The sequence below is a fragment of the Eleutherodactylus coqui genome, chromosome 4 (genome assembly GCF_035609145.1).
Source record: "Eleutherodactylus coqui strain aEleCoq1 chromosome 4, aEleCoq1.hap1, whole genome shotgun sequence".
NCBI lineage: Eukaryota > Metazoa > Chordata > Amphibia > Anura > Eleutherodactylidae > Eleutherodactylus > Eleutherodactylus coqui.
In genome coordinates, this window is record NC_089840.1 from 243,818,092 (window position 1) to 243,838,677 (window position 20,586).

The 20,586-nt window shown below is 46.3% G+C and overlaps 1 protein-coding gene across 1 annotated transcript in view; it reads left to right on the forward strand.

The window, feature by feature from the left end:
* The window catches only part of LOC136626161 (alpha-2-macroglobulin-like protein 1), a 176,651-nt gene extending 159,211 nt beyond the window's left edge, over nucleotides 1-17,440 (forward strand). The window contains exons 33-37 of the mRNA XM_066600968.1: nucleotides 1,182-1,250; nucleotides 3,541-3,643; nucleotides 5,187-5,228; nucleotides 15,582-15,716; nucleotides 17,258-17,440. Of these exons, the coding sequence (XP_066457065.1) occupies nucleotides 1,182-1,250; nucleotides 3,541-3,643; nucleotides 5,187-5,228; nucleotides 15,582-15,716; nucleotides 17,258-17,283 (375 nt within the window). The 3' untranslated portion in view covers nucleotides 17,284-17,440. The remainder of the gene's footprint in view (nucleotides 1-1,181; nucleotides 1,251-3,540; nucleotides 3,644-5,186; nucleotides 5,229-15,581; nucleotides 15,717-17,257) is intronic.
* The last annotated feature ends 3,146 nt before the right edge of the window (nucleotides 17,441-20,586 follow it).

Here is a 20,586-nt window from a genome sequence, read left to right on the forward strand (position 1 = left end):
GCACAACTGTGCAAAGGAAACAAAACTAAGGGGAATTCTCTCCCTATAGTCCCCTAACCCGGGAGAGGGCCCTGCCTACTCGGCGGACCGATCGCTCTGAAAAGTGCGAGCCCGCACGCGTGCCTAGGCCACTGACAAGTCCCTGTGAGGGAGCCCTAGCACCAAAGAAAGGAAAAACAAATAACCAAATAAAGCAGAAAAGGACTTAGCTGGAGTATAGGAGCTCCAGCCAGGATGTGTTCCTCCGTCGCTGTCCAGCCGCAACTGAAGCATTGACCAGCACAGGGGTCAATGCTAGCACAGTTTAAATAGGAGCCAAGCTACTCAGCACCAGGTGCTGACTGACGTTACTCCTGCAACTATCACGCCCCTCAGCTCCAGGAGAAGCAAGGACACACCCAAAACCTGGTCTGGCCTGCAAGCCCGGTGCAGGCCTCAGAACGGCTGCAACACATGTTATAGTAAAGGGGATACTTCGTGTAATTTTAGTGCCGGATTTCACATATATCTTCTGAGATACTACTGTATGTTGAAGATCCAGGCTGCAGCTACACATACCACTATCCTCCTAGTTTCATTGCCATTGTGTCTACTATTGAGGGCAAAGCATGATCCACACTGACAGGATTATTAAAAGGTTATTCCCATCTAGGCTTTTCATAGCGGAGATGGGAAACCATTGCTACGGCTACTGGCACGTAGCATAGAAAGAGCTACGGCTAAGAGCTGAGCACTTCGCACGGCACCGTTTCTGTAGCTTTCATTGTTATGAATGGGAACTATGGAAATAGCATAGTATGCTGTGCCACACTGTTTCCATAGTTCCCTTTCACTTCAATGAGAGCTATCTAAATAGCGCAAGGCATTTTCGGAAAGATGGTCAGAACAGAGCTCCAGGTCTTCCCGTCTCAGCCATTGCTTATGTACATTGTCAGTATTTTGATTTTAACTCTATCAATGAACTCTATGAATCATGCCGGCATCGCTATGCTATTTGGGTAGCATGCCGTTTGCTATGCAGTACGCAAATAGTGTAGCGCCACATTATCTCAGTAGCGTGCTAACACAAGATGCGTTAATGCTGCTACAGCTGTATGATCTGAAGATTTTTGGTCCCTTATTGCTATATGATACCCTTCAAGAACTGACATTTACACGACATGTCCTTTCATTTTGCTTAGATGAAGAAACATCCTCTAGTGGAAAAAACAGAAATTTCAGCGCAAAACCTCACTATATACCTGAAGAAGGTAAGACACAAATCCATCTTGTAAAATAATTGGCCTTTTTATGGAGAATGTTTTTTTGTTTTAAATTAGATTTATTTATTAAACTCCAAATCACAAACAAACTTTGGTCTCATATATGTTAAAAGTGAGAGGACCATCATATCCAGCTTTTCATAAACTTTTATTACAAACATATGAGCTGTTTAAAGGGAGTCTGTCAGCTGGAACATACTGTCCAAACTGCCGGCATCATGTTATAGAGCCGGAGGAGCTGAGCAGATTGTATGTAGTTTATGGGGAAAGATTCAGTAGGACTCGTATTATATTCATTTACATCTCCGGTCCAATAGTGACTGTGAACCACTGTACAAACAGGAGATGTCTGTTAATCACTGATGGGAGCGCCTACTGGACTCTTCAGCTCAGAAGGAGCAGAGATGTAAATGAATAAAATACAAGTCAGGGCTCCTTCACGGGGCGTATGTGTTTTTACGCGCACCTCAGTGCAACATATTTGCTTTATGAATGAAGATTTGTTGCATATGTATTGGCGCAGTTTATGGTTTTTTTGCGCGTGCCAGACTTGTTCAATTATGCGCAGCAGATGGACCCGCCTTCATTTAAATGGCGATTGAGCCTAATGAGTTCTAGACGTGTTCTTTTTTTCACTGAATTGCGCATTTGTGCACTTCCCATACACTTCTATGTGGATCTTTAGTCCGCAAAGAAAATAGAGCAGGTCCTATTTTTTGTGCATGTGATAAATGCGCACTTAAAAAAAAAAAAGAAATGTGAATGAACCTATTGAAATCAATATGTTCTGCTCTCTGCATAGTGTACGTGCTAATACACCCGGGTAAAGGAACCATTTATACTTAATCTTTCCCCATAAAACTATGCTCAGCTCCTCCTGCTCTATAAAGCCTTGGTCAGACGAGTGTTATTTTTTGCACACCTATGTGTGGCAAAAAAATGCGCTGTATGAATGTGCAAAGTGCACGTGACCAAAGCGCCGTGCTACTGGAGCAGCTGTGCTTGTAGAAGCGCAGCTGCTCTACCAAGGTCCCCTCATCACTGAACACTGTGCCTGCACTGTCACAGTGTTCAGTGATGAGGGGACTGCAGCGGGGATGAAAGAATCCCCTGCCACAGCTGTGGCAGAGGATCGCAGTGTTCTCCCATTGCTTTCAATGGGGCCGGCCCTGCTGCCACCCCATTGAAAGCAAAGGGATGTAGGCAACCCTTGCAGTTATTTTTGGGGAAGAGCTTGAAATATAAGGCCTTCCCTGAAACTAAGCTCTTGCTGAATGAAAACATTGTAAAAAATTAATATATTACCTAGCAGGCACTTCTTCTCTCTGGCTCCCCGGCAGTGTTCTTCAGCATTTTCTTCTGGCCAGTTAAAGGCAGCACTTCCAGGTGGTAGGGATTTTTAAATCCCCGGCCAAAAGAAAATACTGAAGAACACTGTCAGAGAGCCAGAGAGAAGAAGCGCTGGAGCCCTGATAGTGCTGCTAGGTAATGTATTCATTTTTTAATTTTTTAATTTAGCAAGGGCTTATTTTTAGGGAAAGGCTTATATTTCAAGCCCTCCCCCGAAAAATCACTGGGGGGTTGCCTGCATCCAATTGCTTTCAATATTGTAAAGAATTTTGCCGATATATTTTTTCTCATTTTTCACCATCTATGTTTAATCCTTTCCAAAACAGTATCAGAGCTCATCCGACATTGAGATTTCCCTGAATAGCTCTCATGTCAGGTGAGGTCCAACACATGTTTCTAACACTGTGCAGAACAGAGCTCCGATGTCAGAGCTCTCTTCTGCATAGTGCTATAAATATATGCCATATACATTGCATGTAGTTATAGGATGCCTCTGTATGGCACTGGATTATAGAGATATATATCATTAGAGAAATTAGAAACAAATAGTCTTATTATAAAAATGTATGTAATATCAATATACGCATATTTACAGGATTATTACAATCTTCCTGATGTGAAACTCATAACTCACGTTTAATTTTCAAAAAATTGCTAAGAAAATCATCATGACTGCTCATTTTTATGCGTTTTTGTTGAGTAATTCCAAGGAATCCACAATGGTCTTTCCCATCCAAAATAAGTAAGAGCTGGGGAGTACGCGGGTAGCAGGGAAATTGGATCTAAAAGGCTTAAAACAAAATCCTAAAATCTGGCATTTTCGCACTGAGTATAGAGTTTAGTACTAGTCTATCACTTCCTCTAGTTAATAGATCAGCCTCTCCTATACATGAAGATATTTTATTCATTCTGTTTGGCTCTTTTGCAGCTCACTCATAAAACCGTAAACCTTAACTTTTCTATGGAACGGGAAGCTCATGTAGAGAATCTGCAGCCTGCTAATGTTCTAGTTTATGATTACTATGATCCAGGTATGTGCAAATATTCAGCCATTCAGTCATGTACAGAAGTAGCAAATGGTAACTTGACATTTAAAGTGTTCTCGTAATTCAAAGCCAACGTATCACAATGCTGTAAATCGAGTTTTCACAATGTACCAGTCATATTAACGATTGCTACATGGGATTTTCCAAAATTCTGTTCAACTGATAAAATGATTTCACAGTAATTTCAATAGACTCTTTACTGTTGAACTGATGGTTCCATTTGGTATACACTTGTGAAAAGTACCTTTTATAGCCAGATCAGCCTGATATAGCCTACTAATGCACATGGGTGGATTTTTGCTGCGGAATCCAATAACTTGCTATTGAAAAATGAATTTTCATGCACACACCAGAAACCAATTGCGGTTTCCGCTCGCGGATGAAAAATCGCAGCATTCTCCATTTTCCTGTGATTCCTGCATGGACGGCTTCCATTGAAGTCAATGGAAGCTGTCCGATCCACACCCCGTCCAAAAAGCAGGAGTTTAAAAAAACAAAACAAAACTGTACTGCGGATGTCCAATGACGAGCTTTGCAGACCATCCACAGTACCGATGGAGATCAAGAAGGGCAGATACATGCGGACGCTGGGCGGATTCCGTGCGGGATTCCACATCTGGCCAATGTGCATTTGGCCTTATTGCAGGTCATTTTGGAACAACTAGTTATTTTGACTTAACCCCTTCCCGCTCCAGGACGTACCGGTACGTCCTGGGAGCCTGGTACTTCCCGCAACAGGACGTACCAGTACGTCCTGGGGATAGCACGAGATCACATAAGATCCCGCGCTATCCCGCAGCGGGATACAAAAAGTTGAACACACTCTTTATTTTGTATGACAAAAAGCGTTAAAAAAAAACGCTAAAAAACAGGCAAAATGCTAATTTTTAGCATTTTGCCTCCCAAAAAATGCAATAAAAGTGATCAAAAAGCCGTACATTTGCCAAAATTGTACCAATAAAAACTACATCTCGTCTCGCAAAAAATAAGCCCTTATAGAGCTCCGTACACAGAAAAATAAAAAAGTTACAGGACTTTGAATGCAGCTATAGAGAAAAAAAAAAAAAAAAATTCCAAAAAAAAGGGGGTTTTATTGCAAAAAAGTGTAAAAACCTAAAAAAAATATAACAATTTTGGTATCGTTGTTACCGTACCGACCCGCAGAAAAAATTTAGCGTGTCATTTATGCTGCATGATTAACGCTGTAAAAAAAAGAAAAAGAAATCTATGGCAGAATTGATGCGTTTTCGCTCCCTGTTATCATAAAAAAAAAATTTAAAAAATTTACGATATTGTCTATGTACCCAAAAGTGGCACCGATAAAAACTACAGCTCGCCACGCAAAAAACAAGCCCTTATACGGCCGCGTCCACAGAAAAATAAAAAAGTTATGGCTTTTGAAAAATGGAGATGGAAAAATACCAAAAAAATCGCTTGGTCCTCAACGCCAAAATAGGCCATGTCATTAAGGGGTTAAATCCCTCTGTCGGTCTGTTGCTGAGTTATTCATTATACGTTTCTATTCCAGTTGAGCGTACATCGGGTGATTATAATCCCCCCTGCTATTCAGGTAAGAAATGACCCTGATTATCTTGTCTTTTGGTATATCATCAGAGGTCTGACACTTTGTTTTCTGAGACTATTTATCAATAATATAACTTGTAACTCTGCCTCTAGTCCCATTCCCTCTGCCTCTTGTCCTGTGAGATTATTGCTAACTCAAAGAGGCAGAGGGAATGGAACTGAGAGACAAATGTTTGAGTTTTATGATACTTCAACTCCAATGTAAAGGAAAAGTCCACTTATCGTCAAGCTTTTCAAAAACAGTCTACTAGCCTAAATTTAAATTAGTTCCCCAACTGTGAAAAGCAGTATACTACAGATTATATCATATGGGTTCTTAATACAGTAATAATACAAACCCATGTGGCCTTCACCAAAGATGACTAACTAAGGTATAATATAATGCGGAATTAAAGGTGTATTTTAAAGAAAAAATATTTTTCCATGTTTTCACCCATCTGCTGGATGGGTGAAAACTAATAGATCGTTGGGGGTCCGACTGCTTGAACCCCCACCAATTCTTAGCATAGGGGAGTTCTGTTCTCTCCTTTCTCTCAATGCAGGGTTGCTTCTCTGTAGTTCTTTAACGTCACAGCAAATGGACCACTGGTCACACATACACAGCCACAGCTCCATTAATTTCATTGCGGCAGACAGTGATAGCTGAGCGCTATACTTGCTATGTTCGTTAGCCCCATTAGGATGAATGGGGACACAGCGTGCATGCGTGATGTCGCTCCATTCATTTCAATGGGACTGACTGAAATAAGCAAGTGCTTTGTACGGAGCTCTCTCTGTCTGCTCCAATGAAATTAATAGAGCAGTTTTCATTGTGACTTTACAGAAATCGAGAGGAACACGAGTTCCCTGTTCTCCGGATCAGTGGGGTACCAGCGGTCAGACCTCCACTGATCTATCAGTTTTCACCCATCCAGCAAATGGGTGAAAACTTGGAAAAATATTTACTCTCCCTTGGAAATACCCTTTTAAGAGCTTAGATGGAGAAATATGAGGCACATCCTAAGTTTCAAGAAGCCCTGTGTGAGGTATGATAAGAAGAAAAAGAGATGTAGAAAAAGCAGCAACAATAAGTAAAAGTGCAACGGGAAGAAAACAAAAGGAGAAAGAAAACGGTGGGTGGTAGAAAAAAAAGAAAGAATAGGAAAGCAAAGGGTTAAAGGGAAGCTAAGCTTATGGGCTGAAAGAAAGTGACCCGTGGAGTCAGGGAATGTAAGTGTTTTACTTATCTTCTCCTTCGCTCCCCCGTTGTCAATGCTAGAATGCATTGAGCGACTCGCTAAGTAGTCCGCTTATAACATAATAAATCCCACAAGCTCACAAGAGAATATTCATGTTATGCTGTCATATCGATGTTTTGCAAAAATCACGGCAAAAACATAATATGTCTGCAAAGTATGAATATACTTAACAATTCTATCGCCATAGTACAGAGCCACTGGGAATCCGTGTGCGGTCATACATGGCTCTGTCATGTGCATGAAGCCTTAAGGCCTCATGTCCACGGGGAAAATCAGGCCCGCTATGGATTCTACATGGAGAATCCGTAGCGGGTCCCTCCTGCCCCGCAGACATGAGCGCTGAAAATAAGAATAAACTTACCCACAGCGGACCGGGCACGTCTTCTTTTCTTCACGGCCGGATCTTCTTACTTCTGCCGGCGGATGTGCACATCCGCCGGGCACATCCGCCGGGCCGAAGAAGGAAGATTCGGCCGTGAATAACTTACCGCTGCGGGTAAGTTATTCTTATTTTAGGTCTCCCGCGGATCCGGACGGCTTCCATAGACTTCAATAGAAGCCTGCGGGAGACCCGCACGAAAATGGAGCATGTCCATTTTTTTCATGCTCCATTTTTTTTTAATACACTTTTATTGACCATCCGCGGGTATTTATCTATTTAAAATACCCCCGCCAGCTGAAAAGGCTGTATCTCATTGGCTGAGCGCAATCAGCCCATGACAAGGGGACTCCCTGTGGGGAATATTTACATGGCAGCAGTGGAGAGGTTTGTGTGTGTGTGTGTGTGTGTGTGTGTGTGTGTGTGTGTATATATATATAAATATATATACAATTGCTTACAATGTTGCTTACAATTATTAGCAATGTAAAACATACTCACTCCACAGGCCACTGACATTCATATACAACATTGGTTATTATTAGAGATGAGCGAACACCAAAATGTTCGGGTGTTCGTTATTCGTAACGAACTTCCCGTGATGCTCGAGGGTTCGTTTCGAACAACGAACCCCATTGAAGTCAATGGGCGACCAGAACATTTTTGTATTTTGCCGATGCTCGCTAAGGTTTTCATGTGTGAAAATCTGGGCAATTCAGGAAAGTGATGGGAATGACACAGTGACGGATAGGGCAGGCGAGGGGCTACATGTTGGGCTGCATCCTAAGTTCACAGGTCCCACTATTAAGCCACAATAGCGGCAAGAGTGGGCCCCCCCCCCTCCCAACAACTTTTACTTCTGAAAAGCGCTCATTAGCATGGCATACCTTTGCTAAGCACCACACTACCTCCAACAAAGCACAATCACTGCCTGCATGACACTCCACTGCCACTTCTCCTGAGTTACATGCTGCCCAACCGCACCCCCTCCCCCCCACAGCGCACACCAAAGTGTCCCTGCGCAGCCTTCAGCTGCCCTCATGCCACACCACGCTCATGTCTATTTAGAATTGCGTCTGCCATGACGAGGGACCGCAGGCATACACTGCAGAGGTTGGCACGGCTAGGCAGCGACCCTCTTTAAAAGTGGCGGAGCGATAGCCCACAATGCTGTACAGAAGCAATGAGAAATAGAATCCTGTGCCACCGCCATCTGGAGCTGCACACGTGGGCATAGCAATGGGGAACCTATGTGCCACACACTATTCATTCTGTCAAGGTGTCTGCATGCCCCAGTCAGACCGGGCTTTTTAATTCATAGACACAGGCAGGTACAACTCCCTATTGTGAAGTCCCTGTCGACCCACAGCATGGGTGGCTCCCTGGAACCCACCGGCGGTACACAAAAATATCCCATTGCATTGCCCAACACAGCTGAGGTAGTAATGTCGTGCGTAATACAGGTGGGCTTCGGCCCACACTGCATGCCCCAGTCAGACTGGGATTCTTTACAAGTGGACACATGTAGGTTTAACTCCCTGTGGACCCACTGCCTGGGTGGGTGCCAGGAAGCCACCGGCGGTACATAGAAATATCCCATTGCATTGCCCAACACAGCTGAGGTAGTAATGTCGTGCGTAATACAGGTGTGCTTCGGCCCACACTGCATGCCCCAGTCAGACTGGGATTCTTTACAAGTGGACACATGTAGGTTTAACTCCCTGTGGACCCACTGCCTGGGTGGGTGCCAGGAAGCCACCGGCGGTACATAGAAATATCCCATTGCATTGCCCAACACAGCTGAGGTAGTAATGTCGTGCGTAATACAGGTGGGCTTCGGCCCACACTGCATGCCCCGGTCAGACGGGTTCTTTAGAAGTGTACAGATGTATTAAAAACTCAGTGTGCACCTACAGCATGGGTGGCTCCCTGGAACCCACCGGCGGTACACAAAAATATCCCATTGCATTGCCCAACACAGCTGAGGTAACGTCAGCTGTAATGCAGGTGGGCTAAAAATTAATTTGATTACACTGTAGGCGAGGGCCCACACAAATTGCTGTATCAACAGTACTAATGTACATCCCAAAAATTGGCCATGGCCAGCCAAGAGGGCAGGTGAAACCCATTAATCGCTTTGGTTAATGTGGCTTAAGTGGTAACTAGGCCTGGAGGCAGCCCAGTGTAACGAAAAATTGGTTCAAGTTAAAGTTCCAATGCTTTTAAGCGCATTGAAACTTATAAAAATTGTTCTGAAAAATTATTTGAGTGAGCCTTGTGGCCCTAAGAAAAATTGCCCGTTCAGCGTGATTACGTGAGGTTTCAGGAGGTGGAGCAGGAGGAGGAGGAGGAGGAATATTAGACACAGATTGATGAAGCAGAAATGTCCCCGTTTTGGATGGTGAGAGAGAACGTAGCTTCCATCCGCGGGTGCAGCCTACGTATTGCTTACGTATCGCTGCTGTCCGCTGGTGGAGAACAGAAGTCTGGGGAAATCCAGCCTTTGTTCATCTTGATGAGTGTTAGCCTGTCGGCACTGTCGGTTGACAAGCGGCTACGCTTATCTGTGATGATTCCCCCAGCCGCACTAAACACCCTCTCCGACAACACGCTAGCCGCAGGACAAGCAAGCACCTCAAGGGCATACAGGGCTAGTTCAGGCCACGTGTCCAGCTTCGACACCCAGTAGTTGTAGGGGGCAGAGGCGTCACCAAGGATGGTCGTGCGATCCGCTACGTACTCCCTCACCATCCTTTTGCAGTGCTCCCGCCGACTCAGCCGTGACTGGGGAGCGGTGACACAGTCTTGGTGGGGAGCCATAAAGCTGGCCAGGCCCTTAAAGACTGTTGCACTGCCTGGGATGTACATGCTGCTCGATCTACGCACATCCCCTGCAACATGGCCCTCGGAACTGCGCCTTCTGCCACTAGCGCTGTCGGCTGGGAATTTTACCATCAGCTTGTCCGCAAGGGTCCTGTGGTATAGCAACACTCTCGAACCCCTTTCCTCTTCGGGAATCAGAGTGGGCAGGTTCTCCTTATACCGTGGATCGAGCAGTGTGTACACCCAGTAATCCGTCGTGGCCAGAATGCGTGCAACGCGAGGGTCACGAGAAAGGCATCCTAACATGAAGTCAGCCATGTGTGCCAGGGTACCTGTACGCAACACATGGCTGTCTTCACTAGGAAGATCACTTTCAGGATCCTCCTCCTCCTCCTCCTCCTCCTCAGGCCATACACGCTGAAAGGATGACAGGCAATCAGCCGGTGTACCGTCAGCAGCGGGCCAAGCTGTCTCTTCCCCCTCCTCCTCATCCTCCTCATGCTCCTCCTCCTCCTCCTGTACGCGCTGAGAAATAGACAGGAGGGTGCCCTGACTATCCAGCGGCATACTGTCTTCCCCCGCCCCCGTTTCCGAGCGCAAAGCAGCTGCCTTTATGGTTTGCAGGGAATTTCTCAAGATGCATAGCAGAGGAATGGTGACGCTAATGATTGTAGCATCGCCGCTCACCACCTGGGTAGACTCCTCAAAATTACCAAGGACATGGCAGATGTCTGCCAACCAGGCCCACTCTTCTGAAAGGAATTGAGGAGGCTGACTCCCACTGCGCCGCCCATGTTGGAGTTGGTATTCGACTATAGCTCTCCGTTGTTCATAGAGCCTGGCCAACATGTGGAGCGTAGAGTTCCACCGTGTGGGCACGTCGCACAGCAGTCGGTGCACTGGCAGCTTAAAGTGATGTTGCAGGGTGCGCAGGGTGGCAGCGTCCGTGTGGGACTTGCGGAAATGTGCGCAGAGCCGGCGCGCCTTTACGAGCAGGTCTGACAAGCGTGGGTAGCTTTTCAGAAACCGCTGAACCACCAAATTAAAGACGTGGGCCAGGCATGGCACGTGCGTGAGGCTGCCAAGCTGCAGAGCCGCCACCAGGTTACGGCCGTTGTCACACACGACCATGCCCGGTTGGAGGCTCAGCGGCGCAAGCCAGCGGTCGGTCTGCTGTGTCAGACCCTGCAGCAGTTCGTGGGCCGTGTGCCTCTTATCGCCTAAGCTGAGTAGTTTCAGCACGGCCTGCTGACGCTTGCCCACCGCTGTGCTGCCACACCGCACGACACCGACTGCTGGCGACATGCTGCTGCTAACACATCTTGATTGTGAGACAGAGGAGGAGGAGGAGGAGGAGGGTGCTTTAGTGGAGGAAGCATACACCTCCGCAGATACCAGCACCGAGCTGGGGCCCGCAATTCTGGGGGTGGGTAGGACGTGAGCGGTCCCAGGCTCTGACTCTGTCCCAGCCTCCACTAAATTCACCCAATGTGCCGTCAGGGAGATGTAGTGGCCCTGCCCGCCTGTGCTTGTCCACGTGTCCGTAGTTAAGTGGACCGTGGCAGTAACCGCGTTGGTGAGGGCGCGCACAATGTTGCGGGAGACGTGGTCGTGCAGGGCTGGGACGGCACATCGGGAAAAGTAGTGGCGACTGGGAACTGAGTAGCGCGGGGCCGCCGCCTCCATGATACTTTTGAAGGACTCCGTTTCCACAACCCTATACGGCAGCATCTCAAGGCTGATGAATTTTGCGATGCGGACGGTTAACGTTTGAGCGTGCGGGTGCGTGGCGGCGTACTTGCGCTTGCGCTCGAACACTTGCGCAAGCGACGGCTGAACGGTGCGCTGAACTACACTGCTGGATGGGGCCGAGGACAGCGGAGATGAGGGTGTGGGTGCAGGCCATGAGGCGGTAGTGCCTGTGTCCTGAGAGGGGGGTTGCATCTCAGTGGCAGGTTGGGGCACAGGGGGAGAGGCAGGGGTGCAAACCGGAGACGGTGAACGGCCTTTGTCCCACCTTGCGGGGTGCTTGGCCATCATATGTCTGCGCATGGTGGTGGTGGTGAGGCTGTTGGTGTTGGCTCCCCGGCTGAGCTTTGCGCGACAAAGGTTGCACACCACTGTTCGTCGGTCGTCAGGCGTCTCTGTGAAAAACTGCCAGACCTTAGAGCACCTCGGCCTACGCAGGGTGGCATGGCGCGAGGGGGCGCTTTGGGAAACACTTGGTGGATTATTCGGTCTGGCCCTGCCTCTACCCCTGGCCACCGCACTGCCTCTTGCAACCTGCCCTGCTGATGCCCTTGACTCCCCCTCTGAAGACCTGTCCTCCTGAGTAAGCGTTGCACACCAGGTGGGGTCAGTCACCTCATCGTCCTGCTGCTCTTCCTCCGAATCCTCTGTGCGCTGCTCCCTGGGACTTACTGCCCTTACTACTACCTCACTGCAAGACAACTGTGTCTGATCGTCATCGTCCTCCTCACCCACAGAAAGTTGTTGAGACAGTTGGCGGAAGTCCCCAGCCTCTTCCCCCGGACCCCGGGAACTTTCGAATGGTTGGGCATCAGTGACGATAAACTCCTCTGGTGGGAGAGGAACCGCTGCTGCCCAATCTAAGCAGGGGCCCGAGAACAGTTCCTGGGAGTGTTCCCGCTCCTGAGCAGGTGTCATTGTAGTGGACTGAGGAGGCTGGGAGGAAGGAGGAGCAGCAGACAGAGGATTCGGATTGGCAGCAGTGGACGGCGCAGAACTGCGGGTAGACGATAGGTTGCTCGAAGCACTTTCTGCCATCCAGGACAGGACCTGCTCACACTGCTCATTTTCTAATAACCGTCTCCCGCGTGGACCCATTAATTGGGCGATGAATGTGGGGACGCCAGAAACGTGCCTCTCTCCTAATCGCGCAGCAGACAGCTGCGACACACCTGGATCAGGAGCTTGGCCTGTGCCCACACCCTCACTTGGCCCTCCGCGTCCTCGGCCACGTCCACGTCCACGTCCTCTAGGCTTACCCCTACCCCTCAGCATGCTGTATTACCAGTGATTAGATTTCCCAGGCAGGAAATAAATTGGCGCAAGACTGCAGGCCAAATATAATTTTTGCCCTTTTTGGAAAACGAAAGGCCCCACTGCCTCTAGTGAATGAATTATCTAAGTTTAATAACTGTGCTGTGTCCCTGCTTATGTGTCACAGAACGTGAGGGTAGCAGAGTTATTATAACTCTTGGAGAGCAGGTATTTTTTTTCCCAATTAAGGAAAGCAAATGGCGAACCCAGCAGTAAAGCGTAGCTGGGTGCGTATGATTTAGCAATGTTTTTCACGCAGCTCACACGTCTACACAGGCGTAAGGACGGACACAGGCTGGACAAATAGATTTGTTTTCAGTTTTTTCCCACCAACAGGCAGCACTGCGTATATTCAATGAACCTGCGAAGTTTAATAACTGCGCTGTGTCCCTGCTTATGTGTCACAGAACGTGAGGGTAGCAGAGTTATTATAACTCTTGGAGAGCAGGTATTTTTTTTTCCCAATTAAGGAAAGCAAATGGCGAACCCAGCAGTAAAGCGTAGCTGGCTGCGTATGATTTAGCAATGTTTTTCACGCAGCTCACACGTCTACACAGGCGTAAGGACGGACACAGGCTGGACAAATAGATTTGTTTTCAGTTTTTTCCCACCAACAGGCAGCACTGCGTATATTCAATGAACCTGCGAAGTTTAATAACTGCGCTGTGTCCCTGCTTATGTGTCACAGAACGTGAGGGTAGCAGAGTTATTATAACTCTTGGAGAGCAGGTATTTTTTTTCCCAATTAAGGAAAGCAAATGGCGAACCCAGCAGTAAAGCGTAGCTGGGTGCGTATGATTTAGCAATGTTTTTCACGCAGCTCACACGTCTACACAGGCGTAAGGACGGACACAGGCTGGACAAATAGATTTGTTTTCAGTTTTTTCCCACCAACAGGCAGCACTGCGTATATTCAATGAACCTGCGAAGTTTAATAACTGCGCTGTGTCCCTGCTTATGTGTCACAGAACGTGAGGGTAGCAGAGTTATTATAACTCTTGGAGAGCAGGTATTTTTTTTCCCAATTAAGGAAAGCAAATGGCGAACCCAGCAGTAAAGCGTAGCTGGGTGCGTATGATTTAGCAATGTTTTTCACGCAGCTCACACGTCTACACAGGCGTAAGGACGGACACAGGCTGGACAAATAGATTTGTTTTCAGTTTTTTCCCACCAACAGGCAGCACTGCGTATATTCAATGAACCTGCGAAGTTTAATAACTGCGCTGTGTCCCTGCTTATGTGTCACAGAACGTGAGGGTAGCAGAGTTATTATAACTCTTGGAGAGCAGGTATTTTTTTTTCCCAATTAAGGAAAGCAAATGGCGAACCCAGCAGTAAAGCGTAGCTGGGTGCGTATGATTTAGCAATGTTTTTCACGCAGCTCACACGTCTACACAGGCGTAAGGACGGACACAGGCTGGACAAATAGATTTGTTTTCAGTTTTTTCCCACCAACAGGCAGCACTGCGTATATTCAATGAACCTGCGAAGTTTAATAACTGCGCTGTGTCCCTGCTTATGTGTCACAGAACGTGAGGGTAGCAGAGTTATTATAACTCTTGGAGAGCAGGTATTTTTTTTTCCCAATTAAGGAAAGCAAATGGCGAACCCAGCAGTAAAGCGTAGCTGGCTGCGTATGATTTAGCAATGTTTTTCACGCAGCTCACACGTCTACACAGGCGTAAGGACGGACACAGGCTGGACAAATAGATTTGTTTTCAGTTTTTTCCCACCAACAGGCAGCACTGCGTATATTCAATGAACCTGCGAAGTTTAATAACTGCGCTGTGTCCCTGCTTATGTGTCACAGAACGTGAGGGTAGCAGAGTTATTATAACTCTTGGAGAGCAGGTATTTTTTTTTCCCAATTAAGGAAAGCAAATGGCGAACCCAGCAGTAAAGCGTAGCTGGCTGCGTATGATTTAGCAATGTTTTTCACGCAGCTCACACGTCTACACAGGCGTAAGGACGGACACAGGCTGGACAAATAGATTTGTTTTCAGTTTTTTCCCACCAACAGGCAGCACTGCGTATATTCTATGAATAATAACTGTGTTGTGGCCCTGCCTATACAATTCTTTCCCTGCAGTATCAATGGAGGGTGCAATGCTCTGCAGAGGCGATTTTGAGAAGCCCAAAAAAAATGCAGCACAGCCAACAGCAGCCTGGACAGTACTGCACACGGATAAATATGGCCCTAGAAAGGACCGTTGAGGTTCTTGAAGGCTACACTCACTCCTAACACTCTCCCTGCCTATGCAGCACTTCTGTCCCTAATGCCAGGTGCAACGGTCTGCAGAGGCGATTTTGAGAAAAAAAAAAAAATCCCACTGCTAACAGCAGCCAACACACAGCTATCAGTGGCCCTAATAAGGACCTTTGGGGGGTCTTGAAGCCTACACTAACTACCAATTCTTTCCCTACAGCAGCTCCGGTATAAACAGCACTGTCCCTCATCTAACTCACACCGCATCTGAGGCGAGCCGCGGGAGGGGCCGACTTTTATATTAGGCGAACACCTGATCTCGCCAGCCACTCACAGCAGGGGGGTGGTATAGGGCTTAAACGTTGCAGGGGGAAGTTGTAATGCCTTCCCTGTCTTTCAATTGGCCAGAAAAGCGCGCTAACGTCTCAGGGAAGGAAGTGAAAGTAACCAGAACACCGCATGGTGTTCGTCACGAATAACGAACATCCCGAACACCCTAATATTCGCACGAATATCAAGCTCGGACGAACGCGTTCGCTCATCTCTAGTTATTATTAATGGGTAAATGAAATAGAGGCAGAAACCATAATATTGTAAATGCTAAATTATTAATGATTTGTCCATGTTCAGTCGTAGCTCACTGTGCAATGTCTGCTACCGAGAGAGAGGATTGTGGATTCCCAAATATATCAAAGGAGCAATGTGAACAGAAAGACTGCTGCTTCGACAACAGCATCCATGGAACCAAATGGTGTTTCCACCACGGTATGACTTAACATTTAACCTCGTTTGTATCCTTCACACTGTGGAGCAATGTGATATGTTCTTGTTTATCATATAAAAACATTTCATGGTACTTTCATGTAGAACATTCTGTAATTAGGTGTTTGTTAAAGGGGTTTTCTGATTTAGAAAACCTATTTTTAACAATTCCAAGGCGCCCCCAGTTCCAAATTGATGCTGACTTTTTTATTTGATGAAATCTGATAATCCAGATCTCAATATTTTTGGTATATTCTTTTAACTTTTTCAAATTAGCTTTAACAGGTAGTGATTCCTTTGGTGGTCACTGTAGCGCCCATATTATACAGGCAATCTGTGATCTAAAATAGATAAAAAACATTTAGGGCTCATGTCCACGGGCGGGTTTGAATTCCGGAACCCACGTGGTGCACCCGTGCAGGGAAGATTTTTTTTTTTTAAATCTTCCCCCACATGCACGGAGGACCCACACAGCTGCCAGAGGATCCAGACTCGTAAGTAATGTCCTCATGCTGCGGGCATGGTGGGATCCTGCAGCAGAGCTCCCAACCATGGAACCCGACCCACCCGTGGATACGGTGCCTTACAGTAAATGTCAATCGGATCAATCAGGCAGGCCACGGAAGTGTGACAATGTTGTGGAGGCATTCCTGTGACAACCTTGTGTGTGTGGCCGAGCATTATCCTGCTGGAAAATGCCTTCTAGAAGCTGCAATGAAAGGAACACATACAGCTGCAGGATTGTCTGAACATATCGCTGAGCTGTCATTGTACCTCGTACCACTACTAAGGTAACTGTCATATGCATTTGCCCCCCAAACCGTCACACCAACAGTGGGGGCAGTGTGCTGGACTTGGCTGGATAGAGAAGAAAAACAAACCTTACTAGACCACCATGAAAACTTCTTCCAGCCACAACTCGTCTCTGAACATTTCCGATGCTACTATTTCCAATAAACATCTCAGTGCCCCCACAAAGTAATAGTGCACCATCTTTGGCATCATAAAGTAACAGTGTACCCTCTGTGACTCAATTAAGTTATAGCATCCCCTCTGTTGTCCCATTAAAAGTGCTCCATCTGTGCCTCCACTAAATAATAGTGCCCTGTACTCTAATTCGATTTGATTAAATATTCATTGGGTCCCCCACTTCCAATCACCAGTAGAATATTATGGGGCTGGAAGCTGCGTGCTCTATGCATAGCATGACCTGACTTCTCCTCCATCTCCTGCTCTCAGTACAGTGTTCAGGAGATGGAGTAGGAGTCAGGTTACGCTGTACATAGAGTGTGCAACATCCAGCTCCATAGTCTTCTACTCAACAAGGCTTATCAGGTGGTATGGAGAGGTGGGGTTATGTGGCACTGGGCACTCTTCACAGCGTTTGTCCTGCCTCCATCGGTGGCAAGCCACTGATGGAAACCTGTACAGGACTCTCCACTCTAATGAAAATGGCTAGTCAGGTCCCAGCTTGTGGAAAAGTCTAGAATATTTATGAAATGTCTGAAGTTTTTCCCTGATCTACAAAATTCTCTTTTTCATAGGTTTTAAAGAGACAGAAAACAACTAATCGAGAATCGGTAACTGTACATTACATCTGTGGTGTCTTCTCCATGGAACAGACCATAACAAATGTATAAAAAAAGAGGAAGAGCGTCTGGTGATATAAACCATCAAAATGTGTCTTATAAAGAAACATTCAATAAAATGAATAAGTCCTAACTGAAGCCTTGTCTTATGTCTGACTTTCTGTACTCAGAATAAGAAACAAATAAACATCTGTGAAAGAGACTTGGATACACTAATAGATCACAGACTGAACATGAGTCAACAGTGTCATGCAGCAGCAAAAAAGGCAAACACAATTCTGGGATATATTAAGAGAAGCATAGAGTTTAGATCACGTGAGGTAATTATCCCCCTCTACTCTTTCTTAGTCAGACCTCATCTGGAATACTGTGTCCAGTTCTGGGCACCCCAATTTAAAATAGACATAGACAAACTGGAGCAAGTTCAGAAAAGAGCTACCAGGATGGTGAGCGGTCTGCAGATCATGTGCTACGAGCAGTGGCTATAGGATCTCGGAATGTTAAGCCTGCAAAAAAGAAGGCTGAGAGGAGACTTAATAGCTGTCTACAAATATCTGAAGGGCTGTCACAGTGCAGAGGGATCAGCCCTATTCTTTTTCATTATTAAAAATTGTTGTTCAATTTTTCAACGGTACAAAATAGACCCATTTGCATAAAGTCTGTAGCTGACATATCCAATCTATTGCAATACAAACAATCTGTGTAGGCATTCCTATACCTGCTGCACAACACCCATAGAGACATACACTGTATACTCGCTCATGCATAAGGAAGGGGACATAGCCCCACAAATTGGCACGTGATGTGATTGCAGAGACCTCAGCATTTTCTTATTCTAATGCACTTTGATTTAGAAGTCAAGCAAAGGAAAGCTAGATACGTATCTGGACGTGCTAATGAAGTGTGACGAGCTGCTTTACTATAGTGGCTTTTCTATTGCCCAATAGAAAGCCTGTTATCTGCTGTTGAAAGATTGTGATTGAATGGGGTGAGGGTTAGAATCAGGATTGGATTTAATATTTTTAATTAAAGAAAAAAATTACCTTCACCCTACACTCCTGTTGCACAAATACCACTAACACATTAGACACCTCCAAACACTTGACATATACTGTAGTAAGCCGTAATGGGGATCAATGTTTTGAGAGGGTCTGGTTCCCTGTCTCAGAGTGGCTGTTACTGTGTGAGGCTTTATGGCACTACCACAAATATTGGGGTGATGGTAAAAAAGGCTGGTCTCTGGTGCCTGGCGTGGTGATATGATGTTGTGCACAGATGCCAAACACAAGACCCACGAGCCAAATCTAGCCCGCCATCTCATTTTATGTGGTCTGCCAGCCATGCTTAATATAGGGTTTATCTAGGTAGCACACGCCGGGATACATCGGGGTCTGAGCGGAACCTGTCTAGTGGCTGGTGCATTGAATTGCAGGTGCAGATCTCAGTGAAATCAATGGAAGCTGTGTCTACTATTAGAAATGCAGCCGCTACACAGTTGTCAGAACAGCGGCTTCTGCTCTGACTCTGGTGTACCTCGACGGGCACTGAACTCTGCACCAAGGTGAGAAGTCAGAGGTCGCAGACTCTGCACTGTGCCACCAGAATGGAGCTGTAATTGAAGGGGATTATAAAGTGTGTGCAGTCGTTAATGTGTATGAAGGAAAATCATATTAACCCCTTATTGTTTACATTACAATCTTCACAAAACATTAGAGTTTAATCGCATTTCTAGCTAGAGTCTATTATATTATGCAGGGGTATAGTTAAAGGCACTGGTGCAATGGTTCAGCTTGCCCCCCACCCAACTATTCTTCATGGCTGCCAGCTACAATATCCAAGCAGGGCATGCCAATGTGGGGAGACCATGGGTACACAAGATGGATTTCACGGGTGGCTCTGCGATCTGTCCCTGCAATGACTGCAAAGGTGCCTGGCTCAGTTGCGCACAGTGGCACAAAGGGTTATTACAGAAAGAACTTATCAATGATGGTTTGTCATGTGACGCTAGTATCTCTATGTTAACGGACTCCAAGAATGAGTGTAGAAATAATTGACACAAGTGCTTGTAGCCTTGATGGCGTAAAGAAGATTGGTAGACTCTAGAGCGTTATTAAGATATGCCTTAGAGTCAACTAATCTGATCTGCCCTAAATCCTCTGCTGGCCACCGAGTAACATGTCTCTACCCAAAACATATAAGTCTAGGTCCCCAGGGAATGGATTCTGAATGGTCAACAGGAGAGGTCTACAGTTTTTATCAGTCCATTCACGAGGAGGGGGTCTAAAGACATGTCTCAGGTCATTCTTTCAAGGAGGCTCTTCCCATTGTTACCCTTCTGAGACAGAGCCTTAGGCAGCTAATATCCCCAACTGGTACCAGCATTCCAGCCTACATCTGACCAGGAATTACAAACATCATTTTCCTGTCTGGTAACATAGAGGTAATAATAGGTGTTCCTGCATGGGGATGATGGATCAATGGAGCATTTGACAATGTCACAGAAATCAAACTTGACCGAGAATACTTCAGCAGACATATTTACATATAACATGGTTGGAGTACCTTTGTTAGTTGAGAACTTCTGGCATCATGATTTTGTACAGCAGCCTCAATGGTCATAGGCACAAGACACAAAAGGATATACAGACTCATTATGAGTCTTGATCTGGCTCAGGGGAAACCAGAAGATTTTTACAGTGTAATGCGTGGATCCAAGAGTCCTTCCCATGAAGTTTCACAGACGTCTCGGTGGTCAGCAGGACTTGGAAGGGACCATCATATCTGGGTTCAAGGCTCCTTCTGGTATGTCTTTTGACTACCACCCAGTCACCAGGGCGCAGTGTGTGACTACCCTGGACAGAATCTAGATCAGGAAGAGAAGAATAGACTTTTGAATACAATTGGGTTTGTTGAGCAGTAAGGTTGCTCATGCAAGAGGTAATAGAATCTTGTTACATTTGCAGTTGCTGTGCAAAGTCCTAAACCAAAGAGTACTTCATAGAGGCTAAGTCTTGTCTGTCTTTTTGGCAGGTGATGGACTGAAAACAGTGCTAGTGAAAGTGTTATGTTCGTGAGGGCAAATGAACACAGGGCCCACACGAATGTGCCCAAACAGGGGTTAGGGACCACAAACAAGGAAACCTAAAATGAATTTCAGACAGGACATGGTGACGGAAACACCAACGGGACAGAGAACTGCATACTGCAGACTTGACTGACAGACAGACACAAACATAGGGACTGACAAATGACCAAAACACTCACCTTGCATACCTGTACACATA